This window comes from Artibeus jamaicensis, unplaced genomic scaffold (genome assembly GCF_021234435.1).
Source record: "Artibeus jamaicensis isolate MK-2021 breed Jamaican fruit bat unplaced genomic scaffold, CSHL_Jam_final scaffold_286, whole genome shotgun sequence".
In the NCBI taxonomy this organism is placed as follows: Eukaryota; Metazoa; Chordata; class Mammalia; order Chiroptera; family Phyllostomidae; genus Artibeus; species Artibeus jamaicensis.
In genome coordinates, this window is record NW_026522034.1 from 2,639,543 (window position 1) to 2,662,532 (window position 22,990).

The window sequence follows — 22,990 nt, forward strand, 5'->3', positions numbered from 1 at the left end:
GCTTCATTTCCTGGCCCCTTGTACACAGGGTGGTTATGAAATGCTGACCACCCAGCGTCCATCACAGTGCTGCCTGCACTGGGCTAACAGAGGGCTGCAGCGTCTCTAAGCAGCCTCCAGAACTCCTTGTGCTTGAGCGTGAGATGGGAGCTTTGGATTGATGGCCACAAGTCCAGAAGGGACACTGCCACCCCTGACCCCACAAGGTACAAAGGCAACTGAGAGGGCCAAAGCAGAGAAAGGACGAGCCCCGGAGGCCTCAGGATGGGAATCAAAGCAGGTGGGAAGGCTGCAGGTGAAGGGAGCCGACCAGAGAAAAGGCAAAAAAAAAAAAAAGACAAAATCGAAATTAATAGAGTTTAATTAAATATCCATAAGACAAGACATGGTCGAGTAGCAATGAACCCAACTCAAATAGGTATATATTAATGACTTTTAATGTGGAATGCCAGCAAAATGTCCTGTGTGCCAGAGTGTGGGGCTCGGCCTCCAAAATTCAAAGTGCCAGGGACCTGCCTACGGTCTTCAAATGTGCCACCCCCAAAATGTAGATGCATCCTTCAGGAAAGAAGTGGTCCCCATATGATTTGAGATTAATTTTCTAACATGTGGGGCACTGAAACAGCAAGAAAGGAATTCAGGTTGGTTATAGAAAAATGAAGCGGCGCTCCTCAGACGTTCATCTGTAAGGGAGTCCGAGTCCCTCCGTGCAGTGCCACCGCCACCAGCCTCTTCATCTCTGGGGCCTGGTGGGGCCCACCTACCCTTGAGCCCTTCACATTTCAGCAGCTGGGTTCACCAGCCTTCTCATTCTTTCCCACCTCTGAAGTAGAAATCTGCCACCCCCTCTTCCTTTGAACCTAAACGAGTTAAGGAATGAAGCCAGAGAGCTGGATTCAAGCCTCCTCAGACTCATCGTGTGAGTCTAGGCAGATCCTATCCTCCCTCTGGCCAGGTCGTGGTCTCTTGCCCATGAAATAGAACAATGATGCCCACCTAGCAAGGCTGCTGTAAGGACCAAGGAGGCTGTGGCCTCCCGTGGCCTCCACAGCTGTGTGAGAGACACCGCTTCTTAAACAAACGGGACTGCACTGAGCTTTGACTAACAAAATAAAACCTAAGGAAAAAAAAGGTTTGTGTTAAGCTATGCTGAACCCCAAAGAGGCGTTTCCCAATTGGCCTTCCTGAGCTAAGTCCGGGGAGGTAAATTTTTATTGTTCCCCATGATCTTTTTGCTAGGGCTCACCATCTCTTTCTACCCTTCCCAGTGAGAGAGGTGCCGGAGCTGAATTGGTGGGGCAGCAGGTTTAACGGGGAGAGGCAAGGAACTGAGAAGGCTTGGCTCCTGGAGATCTGAGTCAGCGGGTAGGCAGTCAGGGCGGGCCCAGTCCTTGCATGCTTGGGGAGATGGTGCAGGAATGTTCCTCCAGCCCAAGGCCTGAGCTCTGTCCACTGCATCCTGGCTCCTGTTCTTATGGACACAGCTGCCTCAGCTCTGGTTCAAGAAGTGGGAGACATGCCTGGAGACTTGTTTTGTGGCTTCATCCAGGGGACTTCGGAGGCAGCCTGAACCTATTGACTGGCCTGGGCACGGGCAGCGTGGGGGGAGGCAGGCAAGGCCAGGCCACATAGCCTACAGGGAGCTGAGCGCTAGCTTGAAGCACCCCCATCCCCGAGGAACACTGGGTAATGCAGCTGACTTCCACCAGCCACTAGACCTCAAGTTCCTTGTATGTCCACGAAGAACTGGACATTGTAGTGTCCAGTGATGGATGATCCTAGCTGGCTCCCCCAGAAGGTGGAGCAGATGTGGTCCAGGTACAGCTACACGTGTGTGACACCTTTCCTATGTGCATGTGTGACTTTATGGCAGTATATGTGTATCACCGTATGAGGGTACGACTGTGTGCATGAGATTGTGGAATGGCTGTGAGTGATATAACACAGTTGAGACTGATGCTGTGAATAGATGACATGTGTGGCCGTAGCTGTGAATGTGAGTGTGTGTGGCACTGTAGCTAGGAGTGCAACTGTGAGAGCACATGACCATGCATATGTGTGCATATCGCCAGGTGTGACTTACATGCCTATAGAGGAATTGTGCAGCTGTGTGTAGCTATATGTGCTTTGAGTTGGGCCATAGTGTCTGGGACTGTGTGGATGTGAGGAGGGCTGTGTGGCTGTGTCAGTGGATGGAGGGGCAGTGGTGAGCTGGGCCTGGGACCATGTCTCCCCCCCAGCCCTTGCGCTGCTCCAGATGTGGCACAGTGGTTCACAGCCCTCCTGTGTCCGGGGGACAACAGGATGCAGGGTCTGAGAACCACCTCTCCACCCCACATACAGCCGCAAAACAGACTCCTTCCCTGGACTGTGCCAAGACTGGGTATCAGGGGTCCTAAACCCTCAGGTTTGGTAGTTCTGTCCCAGTAGTTGCCCAGGGCAGAAAGAGAGACCTTTTTTCCACCTGTCTCCGAGCCAAATGGGAGAGGGAACTGGAGGCAGCTTGGCCCAGCTCAGTCTGGAACATGTGCCTGGCATGTAACAGAGGCCAGCCAGCAAACCATGTCACCACCAGGATACTCCCCACATTATTCTCCCAAGGCCAACAGATCTCAAATTCCCCCAACACCCCAACCCACGCATAGACGGAAATCACAGAGAGGGGCTGTGATATTCTCAGCCCCCACCATACATGATATCTCAGCCTAGAGACCTCAGGATACCTAGAGTAGGCCTGGCCAACCCGAGACTTTGCATTCTGGTTCTTCTCCTAGGTCCAACCCCCACTCCCTGAGGAGGAGAGCTGTAGGAGGCAGCCCCTCTCAAGGAAGGGATACGAGAGGGCGGTCCAGGGCAGGAAGCACGAGTGGGGACTTTCCAGGCACTGTGGGTTTAAGAAGAACATTCCCATCCCACCCAGACTGGCCTCAAGAAGGAGCCACCAACCCTCCCCCTCCCCTTGCCCCTTGCTGTGGTCAGGTTTCCCTCTGCAGAGGGGACATGAATGTCAAAGCTAAGAAAAGATTAAGGTAGGAAAGGTCCTCAGAGGAGATGGAAATGAGGGGAGGAGGGCAGGCAGGAAGGAGGGGCAAGGTCCACAGAAAGTCCCAAATCTGACCTAATTTTGACCCAGGATCAAGGGCCCATTCCAGAAGTTCCTGAGGACGTTCTGCCCTGAATAGGGAGCCCTTGCAGCCCGCTCCCCCACTCCACCTGCCCCCAGCTCCTGGGCCCCTGGCCTGGCCAGAGACCCCCTGATGCCTGGACCACAGCTCTCCTCCCTGCACCAAGTCTCCGCTGCCCCAAAAGAGCACCGTGGTTTCACCACACTCCTCTTTCCCACGTGTGCAGATTCCCATTCACGCTCCCTGGGGCAATCCCAAGGGCAGGGCTGGGGTGTCCTCAGTTTCCAACACGGAAGTTACCACACAGCTGGACACCCAGGACTACCTGGGAAATGACCATTTCTAAGCTCCGTCCCCTTCTCCTGGACCGAGGTCTCTTGGGGAGAGGAACCCCACTGATGAGGCTGTCCTGGGACATAGCCTCCCATTCCTCTCTCATGCAACACGTAGCCATAGATAAGAGCAACAGAGCCAACCCCCTGGCAGAAGCCACCGCTGGTGAGATGTGAGTGAGGTCTGGGAAGGGTGTGCATCCAGCTGGGGTCCTTGGCCACCTCCAGATCCCCAGACAGCACCTCCCACCAGCACAGCCCGCCCCTGAGCTGTTGAGGTTCTGGGGCAAATTTTGTGCCTCAGGGACAACTAGTGTTCTATCCTTCCCCCACCTTCATCTTCTCTAGGATCTAAATTAAAAAGTCATGTTTTTTATTATCTTAATTGTAAAAGGTTCATCAGGAAAAAAAAAGAAAAAATATTCAAGCAGCAGCAGCAGCCAGGAATGGCCGTGACCTCCTGGAGGGGCTAGCAGTGGCACTTGTCGGTTCTACCCAACCCGATGCTGGACCAGGCCCTGGCCTGGGGGGTAGGAGTAGCCCCCCTTGAGGATGTAAACAAATGGCCAGGACCCAGGTGGGCACTGCAGTGAGGCTAGCCATGGGTGGGTGGGCTCAGGGTCCCTGGGGTAGTAGGCAGGCCAGCCTATCTTTTCCCCTTGGGTCTCCCACTGTGCACCAGGAAGGATTCCAGGATTCACAGGGTAGAGGACCCCAGGAGCCTGGGGTGAGAGCCTGCTGGAGTGTGAGGAGCTATTGCTTAGTGAACTCAAAAATCTGGTACCTTTTGGATGTCCCCACCAGGAAGACAACAGCAGGGTCCTAGAGTCCATGACTTGTCTTAGCACCTGGAGCCCAGGGGAAAGATGCTGCATGGTCCCTAACCAAGGGCAACAGGGGCTTAGCAGGTGAATGGGGGTCAGGAGGGAGTTGGCCAGCAGCCCATTCCACAAGGGGTGGGGATTGGAGAGGGACAGGGACTGAGATGATGAGGGAACAAGGAAGATCCCTCCCCATCAAGGTAGGGAAGCAAGGTAGGAAAAATGAGGGGGAGAGGAAGGGTATTTTCAGGCCTCTGTACCTTCGCTCATGCTGTACCTCTCTTCTGAATGTCCTATCTACTGCACCCATTTACTACCTGGCAGGTCCTTGTCATTCTTCAAGACATTTCTTGAATGTCACCTGCACCATGGAGTCTTCCCTGATGGGTAAAATGAGTGGTCTCCTCTGTGAGCTTCCAGGGACCCTTATTTACTGTGGGTAATTCCGCACCACCCCCATCTGTTTCTGTGTCTGATCCCCACCTTGACTGGGGACACCTTGAGGGCAAGCATGTCACAGCCCTGGTGTCCAGCATCTGACCCCCGTGTCTGCTGAGTGAACGAGTGGGTGGCAGCCAGGAGAACAAGCTCTGAAGGCTCTAAGGTGGGCTAAGACCCTGGCCTGGCCTCAAGTGACTGACCAGCAGCCCAGGCTTCAGCCTGGAGGGTTCCCGGCCCCATTCTCACCCCTGTTGTGCCCTGACCTCTAAGGAGTAAGAGACTTCCCCAGGAGTAACCGTGACTCTTCCAGAGCCCACCCCCAGCTACTGCTGGTGTGGGAGGTCTGGAAACCAGAGTACATTGCAGTGACCGGGCCGAAGGCAGGGTGGGGCCAGGTACTTGAGATCAGAGGTTGTCGTACATGCGCAGTGTCTTCTCCAGCTGCTGGCCTACCCGCTGGTAGAACAGGATCTGCTGGCGCAGGTAGCTCTGCATCATGTGCTTGAAGTCGAGCTCACGGCGCTGGTGGAAGTGGTTCATCTCGGCTTGCAGGGCGAAGCCCACCACACGGCAGCGCCTGCGAATGCCATCCGCTTCATCCTGCACCATGCGGCCCTCGTCACTCATGCGTTGGCTCTCCTTTACCTTGGCAAAGGCGCCTGGCACAGGCAGAGCAGAGGACAAGGGAGGTTAGGGCTCTGGTCTCCCCAGTATGTTCCCTAAACCCTCCACGAGTCTCCTCAAGGGCAGTCAGCAGCCTTATCAGACAGTACCCTTATCAGCTCCAGCTCCAATACTCCCCCTGGTCCAGCCACTAGGAATCTCTACCAGGATGTCCTCAATCCTCACCCAAATCTGTGGCACTATCAGCAGCCCACACCCAAGTAGTCACAGCTCTGCTTGCTACACTGATTTCTAGGACTAGGATGTCCTAATTCAGCTCAAACATTACCTCCAGAAAGCCCCCCCAGTACCCCCACTGCATTAGGTGCTCTCAGCGCTCCCACAGCTCTTACCACCCTGTGGTTTCTCTAACTGCCTCCCTCTGGGCTGTGAGCTCAATGTTTTCAGCACCCAGAACAAAGCCTAGCCCACAGCAAATCCTGATACATGACCACTGAGCTGATCCAGCCTGTTCCTCACTGGACAACTACAACAGCCTCCCAGGGTCTCCCCACTTCAGTCCCACCCCCTGGGAGGTTTTCTAAAGCAGCTGAAGAGTAGCTAAGCTGGACACCCAAGCCTTCCCTGGCTCCCCTGTGTCTGCAGATCAAGGTCCACACTCATTCATGAGGCCCTCTGGGAGCTGGACCCTGAACCCATTCCACACTGACCCCATGTTCATCAGATTCACCCTGCTCTTTCCTAACTTCACCTCTCTGACCCCTGGATCCCTGTGCTCAATTCAGTGCCTTCCATCAGGTGTACCAGAGCTCCCAAGCACAATGCTTCCCACCCCACCACACTGCTGATTCTGAAACAGAGCCTCAAAGGCCACCTGGAGATTTCCTTTGTGTGTGTCTCCCCCACAGACAGGCTCTGGCCCCTCCTCACTCCAGCTCCCAGGGGACTAGAGGAGGCCTTTGTAATAACCAGGTGACAAATGGAAGGCAAGAGATAAACCTGGGCAGGTGACCCACTTTGGAAGAATCTGAATGAATCAACAAACAACTGGTGAATAGATTCCAGTTCTGAATTAACTGGTACTTGACTAATCCTGCACTGAAGCTAGTGGGGACAGTTGCTAAGAAGGGGGGGCCGTTTGGCAGTGGGTGTAGAGAATCCACTGTGCAGAGAATAAGAAGATGGGAAGGGATGGCACAGTGGGCAGCACCCTCCCAAGTACTTCAAAAGGATCCACTGCACAAAACTAACATGCTCACTGTCCATGCTTCACATTGCTTCTTTAAGGAGGCTTCTCAAGGGTTTTCAAAATGTATTCTTTTTACCCTCAAATTGTTTACTTCATTCAAGATCCATTTCCTAATCATTTATTATATGCCAGGCCCAGGGCTCTAATTCTGGAAATAGCTCTGGAAGCTTTTAGAACCGGCGGCACCCATATTAGTAAACAAGTACATAGCTAATTGGTTAATACTGTCATTTTGAGTGGACAGACTCAAGTTTGGACTGTCTCCAGGGCTGCTCACAGCACTCGTGAGAACCCTGTAGTCACCAGCTCCCAGCCCACTCAGTCCTGTTCCACCCCCATTGCCCAGACCTGAGCAGCAAAAGCAGCATCAGTTCAAAGCCTGCGATGAAGATCAATACAAGACTTCAGAGCAGCAGGCCAGATGCCCTGCCTATCTTCCAGGCCCCTGCCATATAGAGGAAACTGAAGCCATAAGGGAAGAAACTTGCCTAGGGGCTCCCACCTCCTTCCTGCCCCTCACATAGGAGATGCCTGGCCCAGAGGTATCCCTCCACGGCTTGGAGGTAGACATGACTTCCACTGCAGGGTGCCCATACCAGGTCAGCCAGGCGTTCGTGTGGGGCCCCCAGACAATGGACTCAGGGATTTGAGAAAGTCCAAAGGGATAAAGAAGGACTACAAAAAGGAAGGTAGAAAACAACAGGACAAAGAAACTAAAGTTAAGCTTTAGAAAAAGGAACCTACTGGAAGAGGAAACACAAACCAGACTGGATTCCACCTGCCTGAGAAAGTCCAGGGACAGTGAGGGTGGACCTGTACTTGAGAGGGTACTTCTTGCCCATGGCCTTGGAGGAAGGAAAGGCCCCTTTTGTTGATAAGGAGATTAAGGCCCAAAGAATAGAAATGAATCGACTGCAATTGCTAGGTATTCAAAGACAGGCAGACAGGCAAGGAGCCAGGGAGTAAGGGAAAAGGGGAGGCCCCACCCTGATCTCCGTCACCTCTCCACCCTGTGACTCAGATCTGGGGCCTAGACCAGCTAACACGAACATGCCCCAGAAACTGGCTGGGAGTCAGGGCTCTGGCCTGTCCAGCACCCACCCTTCATTCTAATTTGGACTCAACCTGAGAGCCGAGGACCCAGGGAGCCTCCTGCCATGGCAGTTGTCCTATAGGTGGGGTCCCAGAAAGAGGGGAAGGGAGGTTGGAGCTTCTGAGTGCTGGGGTCCAGGCATAGTCCTGCCTTAGTCTTGTCCCGCTTTTTGGAGATTGTCACCATCTGCTCCAGGTTGGGGGCAGGAGTCCTACATCCTGGTCCTCACTGTGTCACCTCTAGCAAGCCACTCTCCTTGCCTGGTCTACAGGTCTCCCAATGTCACAGGGGTCAGGTTGGACTAAATATGATGCTACTAACAACTGCTCACGGCAGAATAATGCTTTAGTTCCCACATCTGAAAAATGGGTAAGAGTACCTTACCCATTTAACTGAGATTAACTGAGGTTTGGCTGAATTAATATTCATAAAGTACTTAGGACAGCAATAAGAGTTCAAGATGCTGCGTGCAGTTGTGTGCAAACTGCTTTTTAGTCACAGCAAGAACCAGCAGGTGGGGTGGTTCATGGAGATAATTCTCTTTGTTTATGGAAGCCTAGGATGGCTGGTAGAGGGAGGGTTAGATGATGGCCCAGAACAGAGGGCCCACCTGACCCAAGGCAGGTGCCTGGCCTGCAAGAGCCACTTTACTTTGGCCAATCTAGAAGCTCCTTGGCCCCTCCATGCATGCTCTGTGATTCTGGGACTGCCTCCAGCCCACCAAGGATTCTAGGTAAGTTAGCGCTAGAGATTAGGCTTAGATAAGCCTCCCTTCCTTCTCCTTCCCCTCTTAGCTCATCTACGCCAGGCGGCCATCCCTGGGGGAGCTCCTTCCCTCATCTGTCAGGCACAGTGGACACAATGCTGTGGAGTCAGACACACCTGGGCTCCAATTTCTGCTCTGCTCAACATCCCACCTCACTGCACCTCCTCTGAAAAATGGAGGGTGCCCATTGGCCTTCCTGGCTTGGATGTGATGAGTCTTAGGATGGAGCCACGGCTCTCAGATGGGAGCCCTAGACAGTCACTGTTTCCCCTTGTTGTCCCAAGGAAACTATTATCAGAGCCCCCTTACGCCCTCAAGACTGCCCTGGTTTGGACTAAGTCCAGGGGCTGGACCAGTGGGCAGACAGGCTGGTGAGCCTCATCTTAGCGTCACCCAGACTCTGTGTCCCATTTCACTAAGGTAAACACTGATGGGAGAGAACTCTCTCAAGGTCACTGTCTCAATGTTTGTCCAAATTCTGGCCTCCTGATCCCATCTAGGCCTCCCATTTCCTTTCTTCCATGGCCTCTCCCACACCCTCACCATATTTCAGATGTCCAGACAAGCTGGACAGAATCTTGAGCACCCACTTTCCCTGCTCCCTTCTCTGAGAAAAGGCTCCAGTGCAGGGCCACCATGGGATCCCTCCTCCTTCCAGCAGGCTATGGGCCTCCAAAACCTGCCCAATCCTGTGTCAGCCAGATTCCAAGCCCCCTCCCTAACTCACCAGAACACAGGCCTAGGAATGGCAGTGCAGAGTCCAGAAGGAGAAAGAATAAGCCCAGAGGGGGCTTGCTTATTGGAGAGGTGGGCTGGACTCTGCCTGAGCTTGAATGCATCATGCCAGAGGACTGTTGGCCACCCATTCTTAGAAACACCTCAAGTGGAAAGTCAGAAATGGCCTCTCTTAGCTCTGTCTCCCTGCCCAAGAGTCAGAAAGGCCAGTCTGGCTTCACTCCCTTCTATTTCAGTACAAGCCTCGGAGCCCTGGGTATGGGGCTGCCTGATGCACCCAGCTCTGCCCTGGGTGAAAGTCCCCAGGCACCCTACAGCAGCGGTTTAGAAGCAGTTTAACCACTGTGCCCCTGCTTCCCCCTCCCACTGCCCTCATAGAAACATGCCACCCAAGGAACTGGTTGAACAGGCTTTCCAAGGCCCTAAGGCTGCAGTGGGTGTGGCTCCTCTTTGAACCAGGGAGACACCTGCCCCAGTGGGCCCCAACCAGCCAGGCCATCTCCCCTGCCCTGTCCCTGCTCAGAGCTAGATCTCAGGCATCACTGTCCTCAGCCAGACCCTCCGAGGTGTCTCCCTCCCCAACCCTGGGCCTATGGGCTGGCTGAGTCTACTTTTTCTTGTTTTATAAATCAGGAAACTAAGCCCCAGAGACAGGAAGGCACTTTCCAGGGGGAAGAGCCAAGACTAGAGCTCAGGGCTCAAGTCTCCTAAAGCTGAAAGAAGAGGGAAGGAGGAGGACAGGAATGAGGAGATGAGAGAAAAGAGAAAGTGAAAGGAGAAAGGAAGCTCGGACCTACCAAGGACGACCTCCTGGTTAAGGAGAGCAGGGCCGGTTCGCACCAGACACTCCTGGATACTGAAGACCACCTGGGGGTGGCTTTTGCTGACCCCCAGGCATAATCCAGAGGTCTGACTCCTGGCCCCACCCAGAGAAAAACTCCCAACCAAGCCAGGCCTGACCTCAAGGCCTAGGGGCCAAGGAGCCAGCCCCACGCCCTACAGTCTTCCTGAGTTACTAAGCAGCCCCAGGGAGGACCACACCTTCTTCTGACATCTGACCTGCTTGTTGTCCCCAGAACTCAGTCACCCGTTAGGTCAGGTTGGCCCCACTCACTGTTCAGGTAAGAAGACAGCTCAGGAAAGGAGAGTTAGATGGGCCGTGAGCCCCTGGTTCCTCCCCAGCCCAGCCTAGGTGCCCCTGGGTAACCCAGGATGAGTCACTTCCCTGGCAGTTCCTTGACAGCCCTGCAGTAACAGAGAGGGGCCCATCCTGTCCCTCCCCTACACAGGGTCTGTGAGAACTGAAAACATGGCCAGGTTTGGGAGGTGGCCAACATGGACGTGTGCTTGGGTAGGCACAGAAAGAAGGGAGAGTCCCAGACGGGCCATGGGCTCCCTGTGCAACCACTCTTCGGTGGACACCACCTTTCATCTGCAAAATGGGGACCAATGACCTTTGGTACACAGATTGGGAACTTGCAGTTAGGACATGCAATGGTGAGAACAGACTTTGAAGGGAGGTGAGCTTGTGACTCAGAGGGAAGATAGGCCACATTGTGCTCACTGTCTGGGTCTATAGCTGTGGAGGCTCTTCGAGGGCAAGGTCCAGGCCCTGGTCATCTCCATGTCCCCAGACCCAACCTGACACCTTGAAGGGTTCATTGTATAATGCAATGATGAGAAAGTGAGACAGAAACAGAAGAAAACAATGAGAAAGGAAGGAAAGGACAACAAGAAGGTAAACAGCAAGCTCCACGAGGACAGAGACCAGATCTATTCACAATAACATCCCTACACCTAGAATAGCACCTGCCACATAGTGGGTGCTCAACACACTTGTTGAATGAATGAACAAGACGAAGACAGAAAGACTCGATGAGCTGTTCCACCTGTGTAGGCCATGTTCACAACCCCACATCCAACAGAGTGCAGACTCACTACAGGTCTCCAGACACGCTGCACTGGCTCTTACCTTTCTGCAGGTGGATGATGTCTGGGAAGTTGGAGAGCAAACCCTGGTAGAGAGACAGCATGTCGAGCATCTGGAAGAGGTCATTCTTGGGCTGCTCAGCAAACATCTCACCAACAGCTTCATAAGTACGGCCCGTATGAGAAATGGCACTGTTGAGGGCCTCAGAGCTAAAGGGGGGGTCTAACTGGAAGGCATGACTGATGGCTTGGAAGGCATTGCCCAGCTTCTGGAACTCTTTGCGGAAGCCCCCTGCATGCTTGCGCACCAGCTCCAGCGCTACAGTGCTGAGCTGCAGGACGCTGTCATCCATCTTCTTGCTGAAGGCCTTGAAGGTATCCACACGATCCTCCACATCCTGCAGGTCCTGGTGCTCCGTGGGGATCTGGAAGGTGAGAAGGAAGCTGGCACCCACCATCTCATCCTTCTCTGCCCGGCGTTTGCCCATCTTCCACTGCTTGTCATCCAGGCAGCTGAGAAAATGCTGGAAGCCTTCATACTGGGATAACACAGGGTGGCTGGTCATGTGGTCCATCCAGAGGATGAGCCGCCGCTTCCGCTTCTCAATAAAGTCCTCCTCAAAGCGGCCTGTGGCCTGCTTCTCTGGCAGGTGGGGCACAGAGATGACAGTGAATTTGTGAAGCAGGCGGTTATAGAGCCAATCAAAGTGCTTGTAACGCCGGTAGACAGGGGAGCTAGCATGGGTGGGCGTGAGCTTGTAGGAGATGTAGCTTTTGATGCCCTTAAATTTGGTCTGTTTGGTGGGTTCCTCCACGGAGCAGGCAAATGGGTGGGGGTTGGCCTTCCACTGGGGGCCACGAGGGCCCATTTCAATGGAGTATGTCTCTGTGATCTTAGCCATCATGGGCACATCACCCAAGATGAAGGCCTCTACTCCAGAGCGCACAAAGCATGAGAAACGGTTGAGGTTGCGTCCCACCACACTACCTCGCTTGGCAGATGCCAGGCTGTCCTGTCTCTCCAGGGGTGGCTTGGGCCGGAAGACCATGTGCTGACTGGGGTAGGCACCAGGGTAGGAGAGGTTGAGTGGGGGGTGCCCATTGGTGCCCAGTCCACCAGCCCGTGGCTCCTCTATTACTGTGCATCCATCGTCCCAGTCATCCCAGTCATCATCATCGTCCTCCTCAAAGCTACCCTGGTTTGACAGGAAGCAACTGCCCCCACTGCTCCCAGGGCTGGCCACACTGGGGCTGTCATACCAGCTCACCTGGGTGCCTGGAGAGCCTGCAGGGCTGCTGGAGTAGTCAGCATGGTTGAAGCTAGTGCCAGAACGGATGATCTCCACATAAGAGGCAGGGAAGAGCCCTGTCTCACCGCGGCTGTTCTGGCCTTGGAGCCAGCCATCTAGTGAGGTCTCACTGAAGATGACCAGGTCCTCACCCTGTTGGATGTTGATTTCCTCCTTGTTCTCACTGTGGAAGTCATAGAGGGCTCGGCCTTTCAGTGCCATGGCTGGGCCAGTGGTAGAGAAAGATGAGGAGAGGGTCCTGCCCAGAACTGAGGTGTCCAGGAAGGTACCAAACCAATGCCTGTCCCAGCAGCTCAGTTTCTCGGTCCCTAAGGCAGGTCTCAGCACCCAGAGATGCTATCCAGTCTCCTACTCTTCAAAGCTGTGCCCATGGCCCAGAAACATCCTTATCAAGTCCCCCAGCACATGCCTGGGGGCAGGGGGACCTCATATCCATAGTCTTCCCCCCTTCCCTTGGCAGCCCCTGAAGGGGAGTCTCTCCCTCCTCCCACTTCCAGAGGAAAAGTCAAGTGACTTGGAGAAATCAGCTCTGAGAGGGCAAGTATTCCACTTTCCACTGGAACAACGTTCTAAAACAAAAGAGAATCGCTCCGAAATGGTTCCAGAATGCCTGCAGCTCTGGCTCCCAGCTCCTTCTGGCTCCTCAGGCCTTGGAAGACTCTGTCACATTCCTCTGAAGTTCTGCTCCTTCCTCCTTCCTACTCCTCTTGGGCCACTGGGTTTTCAAAAATCCAGAAAATCCAAGAAGGGCAATGAGAAAAGCAGTGGCTTCCTGAATCCAGTCCAAGGGTGGATGTGTCCAGCTTCCCAACGAGCCAGACTGGGAAAACAAGGACCGAGGCTTACACAACAGGCGGCCAACTCTCAGACCAGGCAGGCCAAGGGGCCCCTGACCGCTCCAGCGCCCGCTCCTCACCCAAGTGGCCAGCCCCCACCCAAAGGAAGGAAGGGAGCAACGGGGCGCTCAGGCGATTTCTGTCCACCAGTTGAGTGGCCTCTTTTGTTTGCCTAATTATTCAGCAGTTTATGAGCCTGAAGCTGACCCGATCCGAGTCGAGGACCCCGTCCAAAGGTAAGCCACCCAGCGCCCGGCGTACAGAACCCCCGCCCAGTCCTGCACGCATACACTCAACAGGAGTTTGCAGAGTGAGCTCCAGCGAGCAGATGGCGTGGCGGGCCGGTCGGCCTCCTTTCTGTGGGTCCCGCAGTGGGCGGCAGTCTGTGGCCCCTGCGCCCCAGCCCACTCCTCCAGCAATCGCAGACCCTCGGCACAGCCAGCGACTGGCCAGCTCCAAAAAGTAAAAAATAAATAAAATAAAAAAAGTCGATTCCGGGAGGTGGCGTCCTGGAGAAGGAGGAAACAGCCGCGGGGGAGGAGCTGGGCTGGGAGAGGCATGGAGGGAGGGAAAGCAGGCAAACTCACTCCTCTGCGCTCCCGGGCTGCGAGGGGCAGGGCAGGGACGCTGGCTCCGCCCAACCGGCCCTCCTGCCCCTAGCTTACCTCAGTGCAATGGCCCCTCACTCGCTGCGAGATCCGGATTCCAGAAGGAGAAGACTCGGGACTCAGTAGGGGGTGGGGGCTGGGATACCAGCCTCTAAGAACAGCCAGCCCTCGGGGAGAAAAACCTGTCGCCCTGAGGGTCTTGAGCATCTTGAACTCTTTCCTCCCCTGCCAGCCACTGCCACCTCCTCTCTTGCTAGGATCCAGTCACTCTCCCTGCCTTTTCCGTTACGCCAGTGAAGGAGAACTCTGAAAGTTTGCAAAGTGAGGGGCTGCAAGGAGTGTGCCAGAGCGGAACCGCAAGAGGCGATTAAAGAAGGGTGCCTGGTGAGTCACACACGCTCCCCACCTCCGCTCTGGTGGGACTGGGCAGTGGCGGTGCAGCCAGGGATTTTTCTCCGGGTGGGCCCCCAGAGGCAGCAGCACCCTCACAGAAGAAGCCTGGGATAGGGGCTGCTGCGGGTCCTAGTACCCTAGCCAGACAGAGCCAGGAACTGCCTTGGGAAGTTTCCTTCATGGAAGTTTTTTGAGCGACAGAAACAGGCTCAGGCACCACACCTGGTTCCTTGTTGCTTCGTGCAGCAGCGGGGACCGGGTGTTCTGTCTGCCAGCAACTGCAGAAGCGAGGGGAGAGGGGTGGTCAGGGTAGACTTGCAGCAAGAGGCAAGGAGGATTTGACCCTTCACTGACCAGCCCATCCGGAACATTTTGGATACTGACTGCCAGGCACTGTTCAGGGGCCCTGGAATTACAGCACAAGGCAGTCTGGGTTCCTGCTCTGGAGTGTTTACAATTCACCCTCTTGACCTTAATTCGTCCATTCTGTTTCTGTCTCATTCATTCCAATTCATGCACTCAAGGGAACATTAACTAAGTAGCTTTTTCAGTACCAAGACCCTGGGATACAAAGAGGAATAAGACACTGTCCTGACTTTCCAGGTGCTCAGGTGTGTCTGGAGAGGTAGACAGATGCTCCCTACCCAGGGTGACCAGTCCCATGAAATGTGCTACAGATCCCAGCCTGAATGGAGCAAGGAAGTCTTCCTGGAGGAGGAGGCATTGTGAAGCAAAAGCTTCAGTTCCTACTCCCTTCCTGGCCATGCCCTGGAGCCTTACCTACCCCTCTAGCCAGGATTTACTTCCCACTCATTCTCACTCTTCCCACTTGTTGCAGATTAACTGGCAGAAGACAGTACTGCTGAAGGTGGACACCACTGGCCATTTTGAGGGATGTGATTTGCAGGCTTCTGGCTCCAAAACTCAAATTTATTGGTGAATAGATCCAATACCCACCCTGTGCAAGGCTGGCATCTGACCCAAATAAAGTCTTTATTTTTTAGATTTTTAAAATTTATTGACTTTTAGACAGAGGGGAAAGGAAGGAGAAAGAGAGGGAAAGAAACATCAATCTGTGGTTGAAAAAATCTGAATTTTTGCATCAATAGATCGAGGCAGTTTGAGCTGCTCTTTAGGAAGCCCAGGTACCATAAGGTTAGCACTGTGAACCTGGAACCCCCAGGATGGGAAAAGAGAATGGTATGACAAGTCTGTCAACCAAGAAATTGTAAGATCTTATCCCCCTCTGTAGTAGCAGCCTTGATTCTAAGGCCTCAGTTTGGCTTAGTATCTCTATGACCAGAGCATGAATACATGTTTCTCCCAGCTGCTTTGAGATGGCTCTTTTCTGTGATCTCTCTTCTGTTCACAAAGCCTCTCTCCAAGCTAGGCGTAACAATAGCAGCTACTTCCTTAGTGCTTCGCACTGTTGTAAACATTTTATCTTTATTAGCTCACTAAATAACAAATGTGATTTCTGCTCTCACACATCTAGGGTCCTAGTCCAGCCCCATTCCCTTGAAGGGCCCCCAGCCACCACCTTGATGGTCTTTAGTTGGTTCCCAAACACTTTGGTCACACATTTACAGGCCAACGGTCTTTGATTTACTCCCACATCTGCTCTGGGTGGGTTTTTCTAACTCTCGGGAGCCACCTTTATTTCTGAGTTCTTAGGGAAAACTCACTCTTCAGCTTTGCAGACATTTCCAGAGCTTGTATCTTCCATTCCCACCCTTCCAGGGACTCTTCAAGCCTAGGAGTTACAGAGCCTCTGGTCACACATCGCAGGAAACCACTAACCTTTGTGGTTTTCCTATACTCTGCCCATTAGTTTAGGGGAAGTTCCTTTATTACATTCTCTTCACCTTATTGTAATTGGAGTTTGTTCTCTCTTTCCTGCTGGGACTCTGATTCCTGCACAGGAAACAGCATCCATCCCCCCCATCCAGGCATCAAACTTCCTTCCTTAGGAAAGGAGTCAGCAAGGGAAAGCCATGGCCAGGGATTTCCAGGATGACCTATGCAGCCCGGCAGACACACTGGACAATATTACAGTAATGCAGACAAGAGATGAGGAGGGCCTGAAACAGGGCAGGAGTGATGGACTACAGAGAAGGAAATATGGGAGTTTATGGAGGTAGGACAGACAGGCATGTCAATCAACAATATGTGGGTATTAGGGAAGAATCAACCCACAGAGTAAACAAACAAACAAACAAAAAAAGATTGATTCGTCTTCCTCCACAAGCTGCTGCCCCATTTCTCTGCTCACCTTTGCAGCAAAGCTCATGCAAACGGCACCTATACCAACCAGTTGCCTACAATGAAACCCTTTTTCTTCTTAAACCTCTCTAGCCATTCTTTCACCTTCACACTCCACTGAAACTAATCAAGGTCATCAATGACTCACTAGTTATTCTCAGTCCTCCTCTTTCTACTCAATTTATCAGTAGCATTTGACCAATTTGGTAATTCCTTCCCCTTGCATACACTTTCTTCACCTGCCTTGGGGAGACCATATTCTTCTGGTTTCCTTCTACTTGCCTGATTCATCCTCTTCTTTCCAATAATTCTTAACACTAGAGTGACTCCAGTATTGTGGTCCTCTTATCTTTTCTATCCATGTTTACTCCTTTAATGACCTCACTCTGACTCACAGCTTCAAATACCATTCATTTGCCAATAATACCCAATTTCTTTTTAAATTCTCCACCCCAACCTTTTCTTTAAAACTCCAAATTCACATCTTTCTCTTTGACTTCTCTCCTTGGAAATATACACATCTCCAACCCAACATGGCCAAGACTGAATTTCTGATCTTCACCCCCAAACCTGTTCTACTTGGCACCTTTGCCTATGTCATATGATGAGTACTTTTTTTTCAGGTGCTCAGGCCAAAAACTGGAGGCATCCTTGACTTCCCTCATTATCCCGGGACTCCTCTAATCATCATCTCCCTGCTACTGCTCCTGTCCTGGTCCTGGCCACCATCATTCTCACCTGGATCACTGCAACAGCTTCCTAAATGGTTTGTTTCCACCTCTGCCTCCCAACAGTCTGTTCTCAACATGGCATCAGGGTGATCCTTCTAAAACATAAGTTAGATGTCAATCCTCTGCACAAAACTCAGCATGAAAAGTCCTTACAAAGACCAACAAGCTTCTTTATGTGAGTCCCCTTGCCTCCCTGCCTAGCCCACTTTGCTTCAACCAAGATGGTTGTTACACCTTTTCTGACATGCCAGGCACATTCCTGTCTTAAGGCATTTGTACTGTTGCCTCTTCCCCTAGATATGCACATGACTATCTATTAAATACCACTTCAATAAAACCTACCCTGACATGCCCTATTTAAAATTATAGCCCATCTTCACCCCAAGCCCTTCTAAGTCCTGCTGAATTGTTTCAGGTGGTGCCTGCTAACATATAATTTACTTATTTATCATGTTTGGGGAGAAGGAAGTTAGCCAAGAGTCCTGCTGCAGACGTGTTGAACAAGAGCTAGAAGGGAATGAGGCTAGGGGAATATGAAGGGTGGAGATAAAGTGCAAACTGGGAGAAGATATTTGTACCATATATAACTGGTTAAGGATTAATACCCAGGATATATAAAGAACACCTTCAAATTGACCAGGAAAAAAAAAAGCAAGCAATCTATATAAGTTTGTTACTGTAGTTGTTGTAACAAATTACCACAAACTTAATGACTTAAGACAACACAAATTTATTACTTTACAGTACTGGAGATCAAAAATCCAAAGTCACAGGGCTTAAATCAAGGTGTCAGCACAGCTGTGTTCCTTCTGGAGACTTTAGGGAAAAATCCATTTCCTTGCTTTTATGGGTTTACTAGAGGATGACCATATTCCTCTAGTAAGGACCCCTTTCATCTTCAGAGCCAATAATCACATCACTCAGACTTTTGCTTCCATCATCATATCTCTTCTGGTTCTTCAGTCTCTTTCTTTCACTTACTAGGACCCTTGTGATTACAGGGCACCCACCCAAACAATCCAGGATAATTTCATCATTTCCAGATCCTTAATTTAGTCATATCTGCAAAATCCCCTTTGTCATGTAAGGTAACATACTCACTCACAGGTTCTGGGTGGACATCTTTGGGGTGGGGTGGCATTGTTCTACTTATCATACAATCTAATAGAAAAATAGACAAAAGACATGAAAAGACATTCCAAGATGGAGTAAACATATATGAAACCTTTATTCTTCAGGGAAATTAAAACTAAAATCACAATGAAATACCACCACATACTCCTCAAGTTACCAAAAATTTTTAAAAATAATTGAGAACGAGGAACAAAGGACAACACTTTCATTAAATATTTGACAGAATGTAGGAAGTTTGAACATGCACATACTTTACAACTCAGCAATTCTGCTCCAAGATATTAGAAGTTATTGTATGCATATGTGCAACAGAAGACCTACAAGAATGTTACTGCCAGCACTGCTAAAAAAAAAATAGTCCCTCCAGCCCTGGCTAGTGTGGCTCAGTGGACTGAGCGCCAGCCTGTGAACTGAATGATTCCCAGTTCAATTCTCTGTCAGGGCACATGCCTGGGTTGCCACCAGGTCCCCATTTGGTGGCAAACAAGAGGCAGCCAGTCAGTGTTTCTCTCCTTCACTTTCTCCCTCCCTTCTCATCTCTCTGAAAATGAATAAATAACATGGCTTTTTAAAAAAAATAGTCCCTTCAAAAAAACCCAAAAGGAAAAAAGATTAATAAATTGGATAGAGCCAAACAATGAAGTATTATACAGCAGTAAAAAAAACTATAGCTACATATAATTCCATATGGTGTAATTCCTTCTAAGCAACACTTCCCAAATGTTGGTGTATATACAAATTACCTGGGGATCTTGTTAAATGCAGATTCTAATTCTGTAGCTCAGAAATGGGGCATGAAATTCTGCATTTCCAATGAGCTCTCTGCTGGTCCACAAGCTACACTTTATGTGAGAAGGATGCATAGTTAGGGATGCATGTATAATGATAAAACTATTTTTCTTTCTCTCTTTTGTTTTTGCCAGGGTAGATGCTGTCCCCCACTACCAAAAATTATGCAGTGCTGTCCTGGACAGTGTGGCTCAGTTGGTTGGTGCAATGTCCTGTAATCAAAAAGTTGCAGTTTCCATTCCCAGTCAGGGCACTTACGTAGGTTGCGTTTGGATCCAGGTCCCTGCTCATATGATCCTGCTCCAGGCGTGTATGGGAGGCAACCAATGGATGCCTGTCTCTCACACTGATGTTTCTCTCTCTCCCTTCCTCTCTCTCTGAAATCAATGAAAAAAAAATGTCTTCTGTTGAGGATTAAAAAAATTTAAATTATGCAGCCGAGTTTCCCACATTTGGGGAAATTGCTGGGGTCAGCACATCCAGGGTGCCATGGATAAGCCTCGCCGTGGGAAAAACCACCTTCGTGATTATAGTATCTACCCAGCCAGGTAAGTATAAAACTATTTTTCTTTTCTTTTCCATTTAAAAAACATGTTATTTATCTATTTTTAGAGAGATGGGAAGGTAGGGAGAAAGAGAGGTAGAGAAACATTGATGTAAGAGATACATCGATCGGTTGCCTCTCGCACGCCCCCAGATCAAGACCCAGCCAAGCGACCCGGGCGTGTGTCCTGTTGGAAATCGAACCCTGTCTTTCCGTGCGGCACTCAATCTACTGAGCCATACTAGCCAGGGCTAAAACCTTTTTTTAAAACAAAAAATTCAGAATAGATACCTTTACCTCCATTTGGGAGACTGGGCGGGAGACCTGGTGATATTATCTTAAACTGGTTGTTGGGCTTATAAGTATTCATTATACGTTATAACTTACATATGATACGAATTCTATTTACCATATACCAAGTATTATACTTAAAAAAAAACATACAAAAAATGATCAGCGAAGAAGCTAGGTGGCGTCAAAAGCTTGGGCAAATAAAGAGGTTAGTCTTGCAGCCTACACGCAGGTATAGGTTAGAGAAATAACTAGCTGAAAGAGTTACCTTCGTTAACTCAATATTAGGTGTGACCAGATATCCACCCAGTCAAGCAAATTCGTTTGAGTCTGAACTGAAGGGTCAAGACTTGTACCTACTACCCAAGCTTCTCAAACTTGCTGGGTTTTATGAATCAAGTGGCACTCCTGCCAAAATGCAGATTCCCAGGTGGCTCCCATACAGATCCCGATTCTGACCGTGTAGGAAGCGGCCGCAGAACCTGTATTTCACAGGTTCACTGCAGCCCAGCCCCTTTTAGCAGGAAAAAACGTTCCGCCCTCCCGCAAGGTCCTCTACAAAGTTAAAGGAACCTAACGGTCAGCACTGCGTAAACCCAAAGAAACAAGCGCCGTCTTCCCCCTTCCTCGCAACTGGCCTCTTTAGCTCTTATAGGGAGATTATCCTAGGAGTCCCTAAAACACAGCCATCTGAATGACAAAAATCATTAACATACAGAAGACTGGCTCCGGGAAATTTAACTGGGCTCCGCCCTCCCGGCCCCGACCAGATCCGTCTACGCTGGGTCTGGGGAGGGAAGGAAAAAACCGCGAGATATAGTTTGAAGGCGTGGTCCCAATCTGGCCAATGGAAGTCGGGGGCGTGGCCACTCATCTTCCTTTCATTGGCCCAATTGTCCGAGTGGCTCTAGGTACGCGGAGGCGGAAGTCACGCGAAACCCGGAACTTGTGCTCTGCATAGCGTCTAAGGAACCTGCAACCGCTGTCATGGTCCGGAAGCTTAAGTTTCACGAGCAGAAGCTCTTGAAGCAGGTGGACTTTCTGAACTGGGAGGTCACTGACCAAAACCTGCACGAGTTGCGCGTGTTGCGGCGTTATCGGCTGCAGCGGCGTGAGGACTACACGCGTTACAACCAGCTGAGCCGTTCAGTGCGCGAGCTGGCGCGGCGCCTACGCGACTTGCCTGAGCGCGACCCATTTCGCGTGCGCTCCTCCGCAGCGCTGCTGGACAAGTTGTATGCTCTTGGCCTGGTGCCCACGCGCACCTCACTCGAGCTCTGCGACTTCGTCACGGCCTCGTCCTTCTGCCGCCGCCGACTACCCACCGTGCTGCTTAAGCTGCGCATGGCGCAGCACCTCCAGGCTGCCGTGGCCTTCGTGGAGCAGGGCCACGTGCGCGTGGGCCCCGACGTGGTCACCGACCCCGCATTTCTTGTCACCCGCAGCATGGAGGACTTCGTTACCTGGGTTGACTCATCCAAGATCAAACAGCACGTGCTGGAGTACAATGAGGAGCGCGATGACTTTGATCTGGAAGCCTAACGGGTCTTCCCCCGCCACTGCTGCATTTTATAGGTTGGGAAGCTGAGACCTGATGCTGGAGATTCTATAAGGACGCTTTTCCCGAAGTGTGTCAGCCAGTCCTAGCACACTGGAAGCCAAAGGGTACGCCCCTGTTTTCCACGAAATTTTCTTAGCTCTTGGACCATTGATAATTAAATGTGACTTTCTTGAAACAATGGGAAGCAGCTTTGTGCTGCACTGGGGAGTTATTAGTCTCTTGTTCCTTTAACATTGTGAAGTGAAAGCAAAAACTTCGCATCCATCCCTGCTTTCTCCTTATGTCCTAGCGGGACAATTTGGTTCATTTAATTCTAATTTTTGTTGCTGTTCATGATTAAGCTGTGTACTGGTGTAGAGAATTTGGTCTTAAGTTCTTATAAAATGGGTAAGCCTTTAGTGTACAGATTCCCATCCCTTGTTTAAAGGAATGCTTTTTTTAATGCTAATAAATGGTCCAGCTGCTTTGTAAGTGCAAATTTTTGCCTGTTTGATTTTTTTCACATGAGGTCGGATCTACAGGTCTCCTTGGCTCAGGATCCTAGAGAAAAGTAATAGGGTCAGCAGCTGTCTGCCGGTAAGTGAGGCCCTACAACAGGGGTGGCATGTAAGGGTTGCAGGGTGTTTGTTGTACAGGCTGAGCAAATTTGTCATTTTATCAGTCTCCTTTGGAATGAGTGTTTCTGCAGAGCTCTTTCCATAGAACTTCCTGTTGATATTCCAGCCCAATACCATATTAGAGGGCTGAAGTGTTTGCTTACTTAAGGAAATAATTGTCCTGTAGCTTGGCCATCCAGCAGTTAGTAGTGGCCCAGGAGGTTCTTGAAGATGTAGATATTACTGGGAGTGGGAGAGAATTAGAAGAGTAGGGAGACACTTTGTTTTTCACACAAGATTTCTCCAAGGAGAATAAATAGAATGGCCAAACCAGTGGAATGGCTTTTACATGTGCCTCCTCCATATCCCCTGGCATGAGGCAGCTCTTAAAGAAACAATGAAGGGAATGAGGCACAATGAAAGGATGACATTAGCAAATGTGGTTTTAAGTACATTACATATCTTAACCATTTCATCCAATACTCAAGTAGGGAATCCAATTACTGTATTCTCTACTTTTCAGGTGAGGGAACTGAGAGATGGGTCAAATTACCCCAGATTGCATAGCCAATAAGTGGTGGGGCTGGAATCATGCTCCCTTTAAGAAATTCAATGTTGACACTGCTGACACTTAGTATGTGTCAGGTTTTTTTTTTAAGGTCTCAATTAAGCCTCAAATATTAATAAGATGCCCTATATACACATGTATTTGCTACTAAAAATTGAAATAGCTCACCAAGAAATATATTACAGTTCAAATTTTTGAAAACCAGAGAATTTAATTAATACACCCTGCACTAATACTCTAGCCAAACCATGT

The 22,990-nt window shown here is 50.8% G+C and overlaps 2 protein-coding genes, 1 long non-coding RNA gene and 1 pseudogene across 4 annotated transcripts; 2 read left to right on the top strand and 2 right to left on the bottom strand.

Moving 5' to 3' along the window:
• Nucleotides 1-343: 343 nt before the first annotated feature.
• Nucleotides 344-13,791, bottom strand: SNX33 (sorting nexin 33). The gene is made up of 3 exons (XM_037131095.2): nt 13,552-13,791; nt 11,159-13,245; nt 344-5,378 (listed from the first exon to the last, which is right to left on the bottom strand). The coding sequence occupies exons 2-3, from the start codon at nt 12,624-12,626 to the stop codon at nt 5,125-5,127; spliced, it is 1,722 nt and encodes a 573-aa protein (XP_036986990.2). The 5' UTR covers nt 12,627-13,245; nt 13,552-13,791; the 3' UTR covers nt 344-5,124.
• A 100-nt stretch (nt 13,792-13,891) lies between these two features.
• On the top strand, nt 13,892-19,305 carry LOC119038586 (uncharacterized). Of its 2 annotated transcripts, XR_008390010.1 has the most exons (3): nt 13,892-14,253; nt 15,101-15,198; nt 17,148-19,305. It is a non-coding gene; the product is annotated as an uncharacterized LOC119038586 (long non-coding RNA). The 2 variants fall into 2 exon arrangements; XR_005080441.2 differs by lacking the exon at nt 17,148-19,305 and having other exon boundaries at nt 13,899-14,253; nt 15,101-15,265.
• A 295-nt stretch (nt 19,306-19,600) lies between these two features.
• LOC119038721 (uncharacterized) lies at nt 19,601-19,734 on the bottom strand (annotated as a pseudogene).
• A 1,182-nt stretch (nt 19,735-20,916) lies between these two features.
• IMP3 (IMP U3 small nucleolar ribonucleoprotein 3) lies at nt 20,917-22,052 on the top strand. Its single transcript, XM_037163864.2, has one exon. The coding sequence runs from the start codon at nt 21,001-21,003 to the stop codon at nt 21,553-21,555; it is 555 nt and encodes a 184-aa protein (XP_037019759.2). The 5' UTR covers nt 20,917-21,000; the 3' UTR covers nt 21,556-22,052.
• The last annotated feature ends 938 nt before the right edge of the window (nt 22,053-22,990 follow it).

Bases quoted from the DNA above. Each gene is read 5' to 3' on its own strand.
- SNX33 (XM_037131095.2), bottom strand. From the start codon at position 12,626: ATGGCACTGAAAGGCCGAGCCCTCTATGACTTCCACAGTGAGAACAAG. The intron at 5,379-11,158 runs GTAAGAGCCAGT...TGCCTGTGCCAG, and splicing joins CATCATCCACCTGCAGAAAG to GCGCCTTTGCCAAGGTAAAG.
- IMP3 (XM_037163864.2), top strand. From the start codon at position 21,001: ATGGTCCGGAAGCTTAAGTTTCACGAGCAGAAGCTCTTGAAGCAGGTG.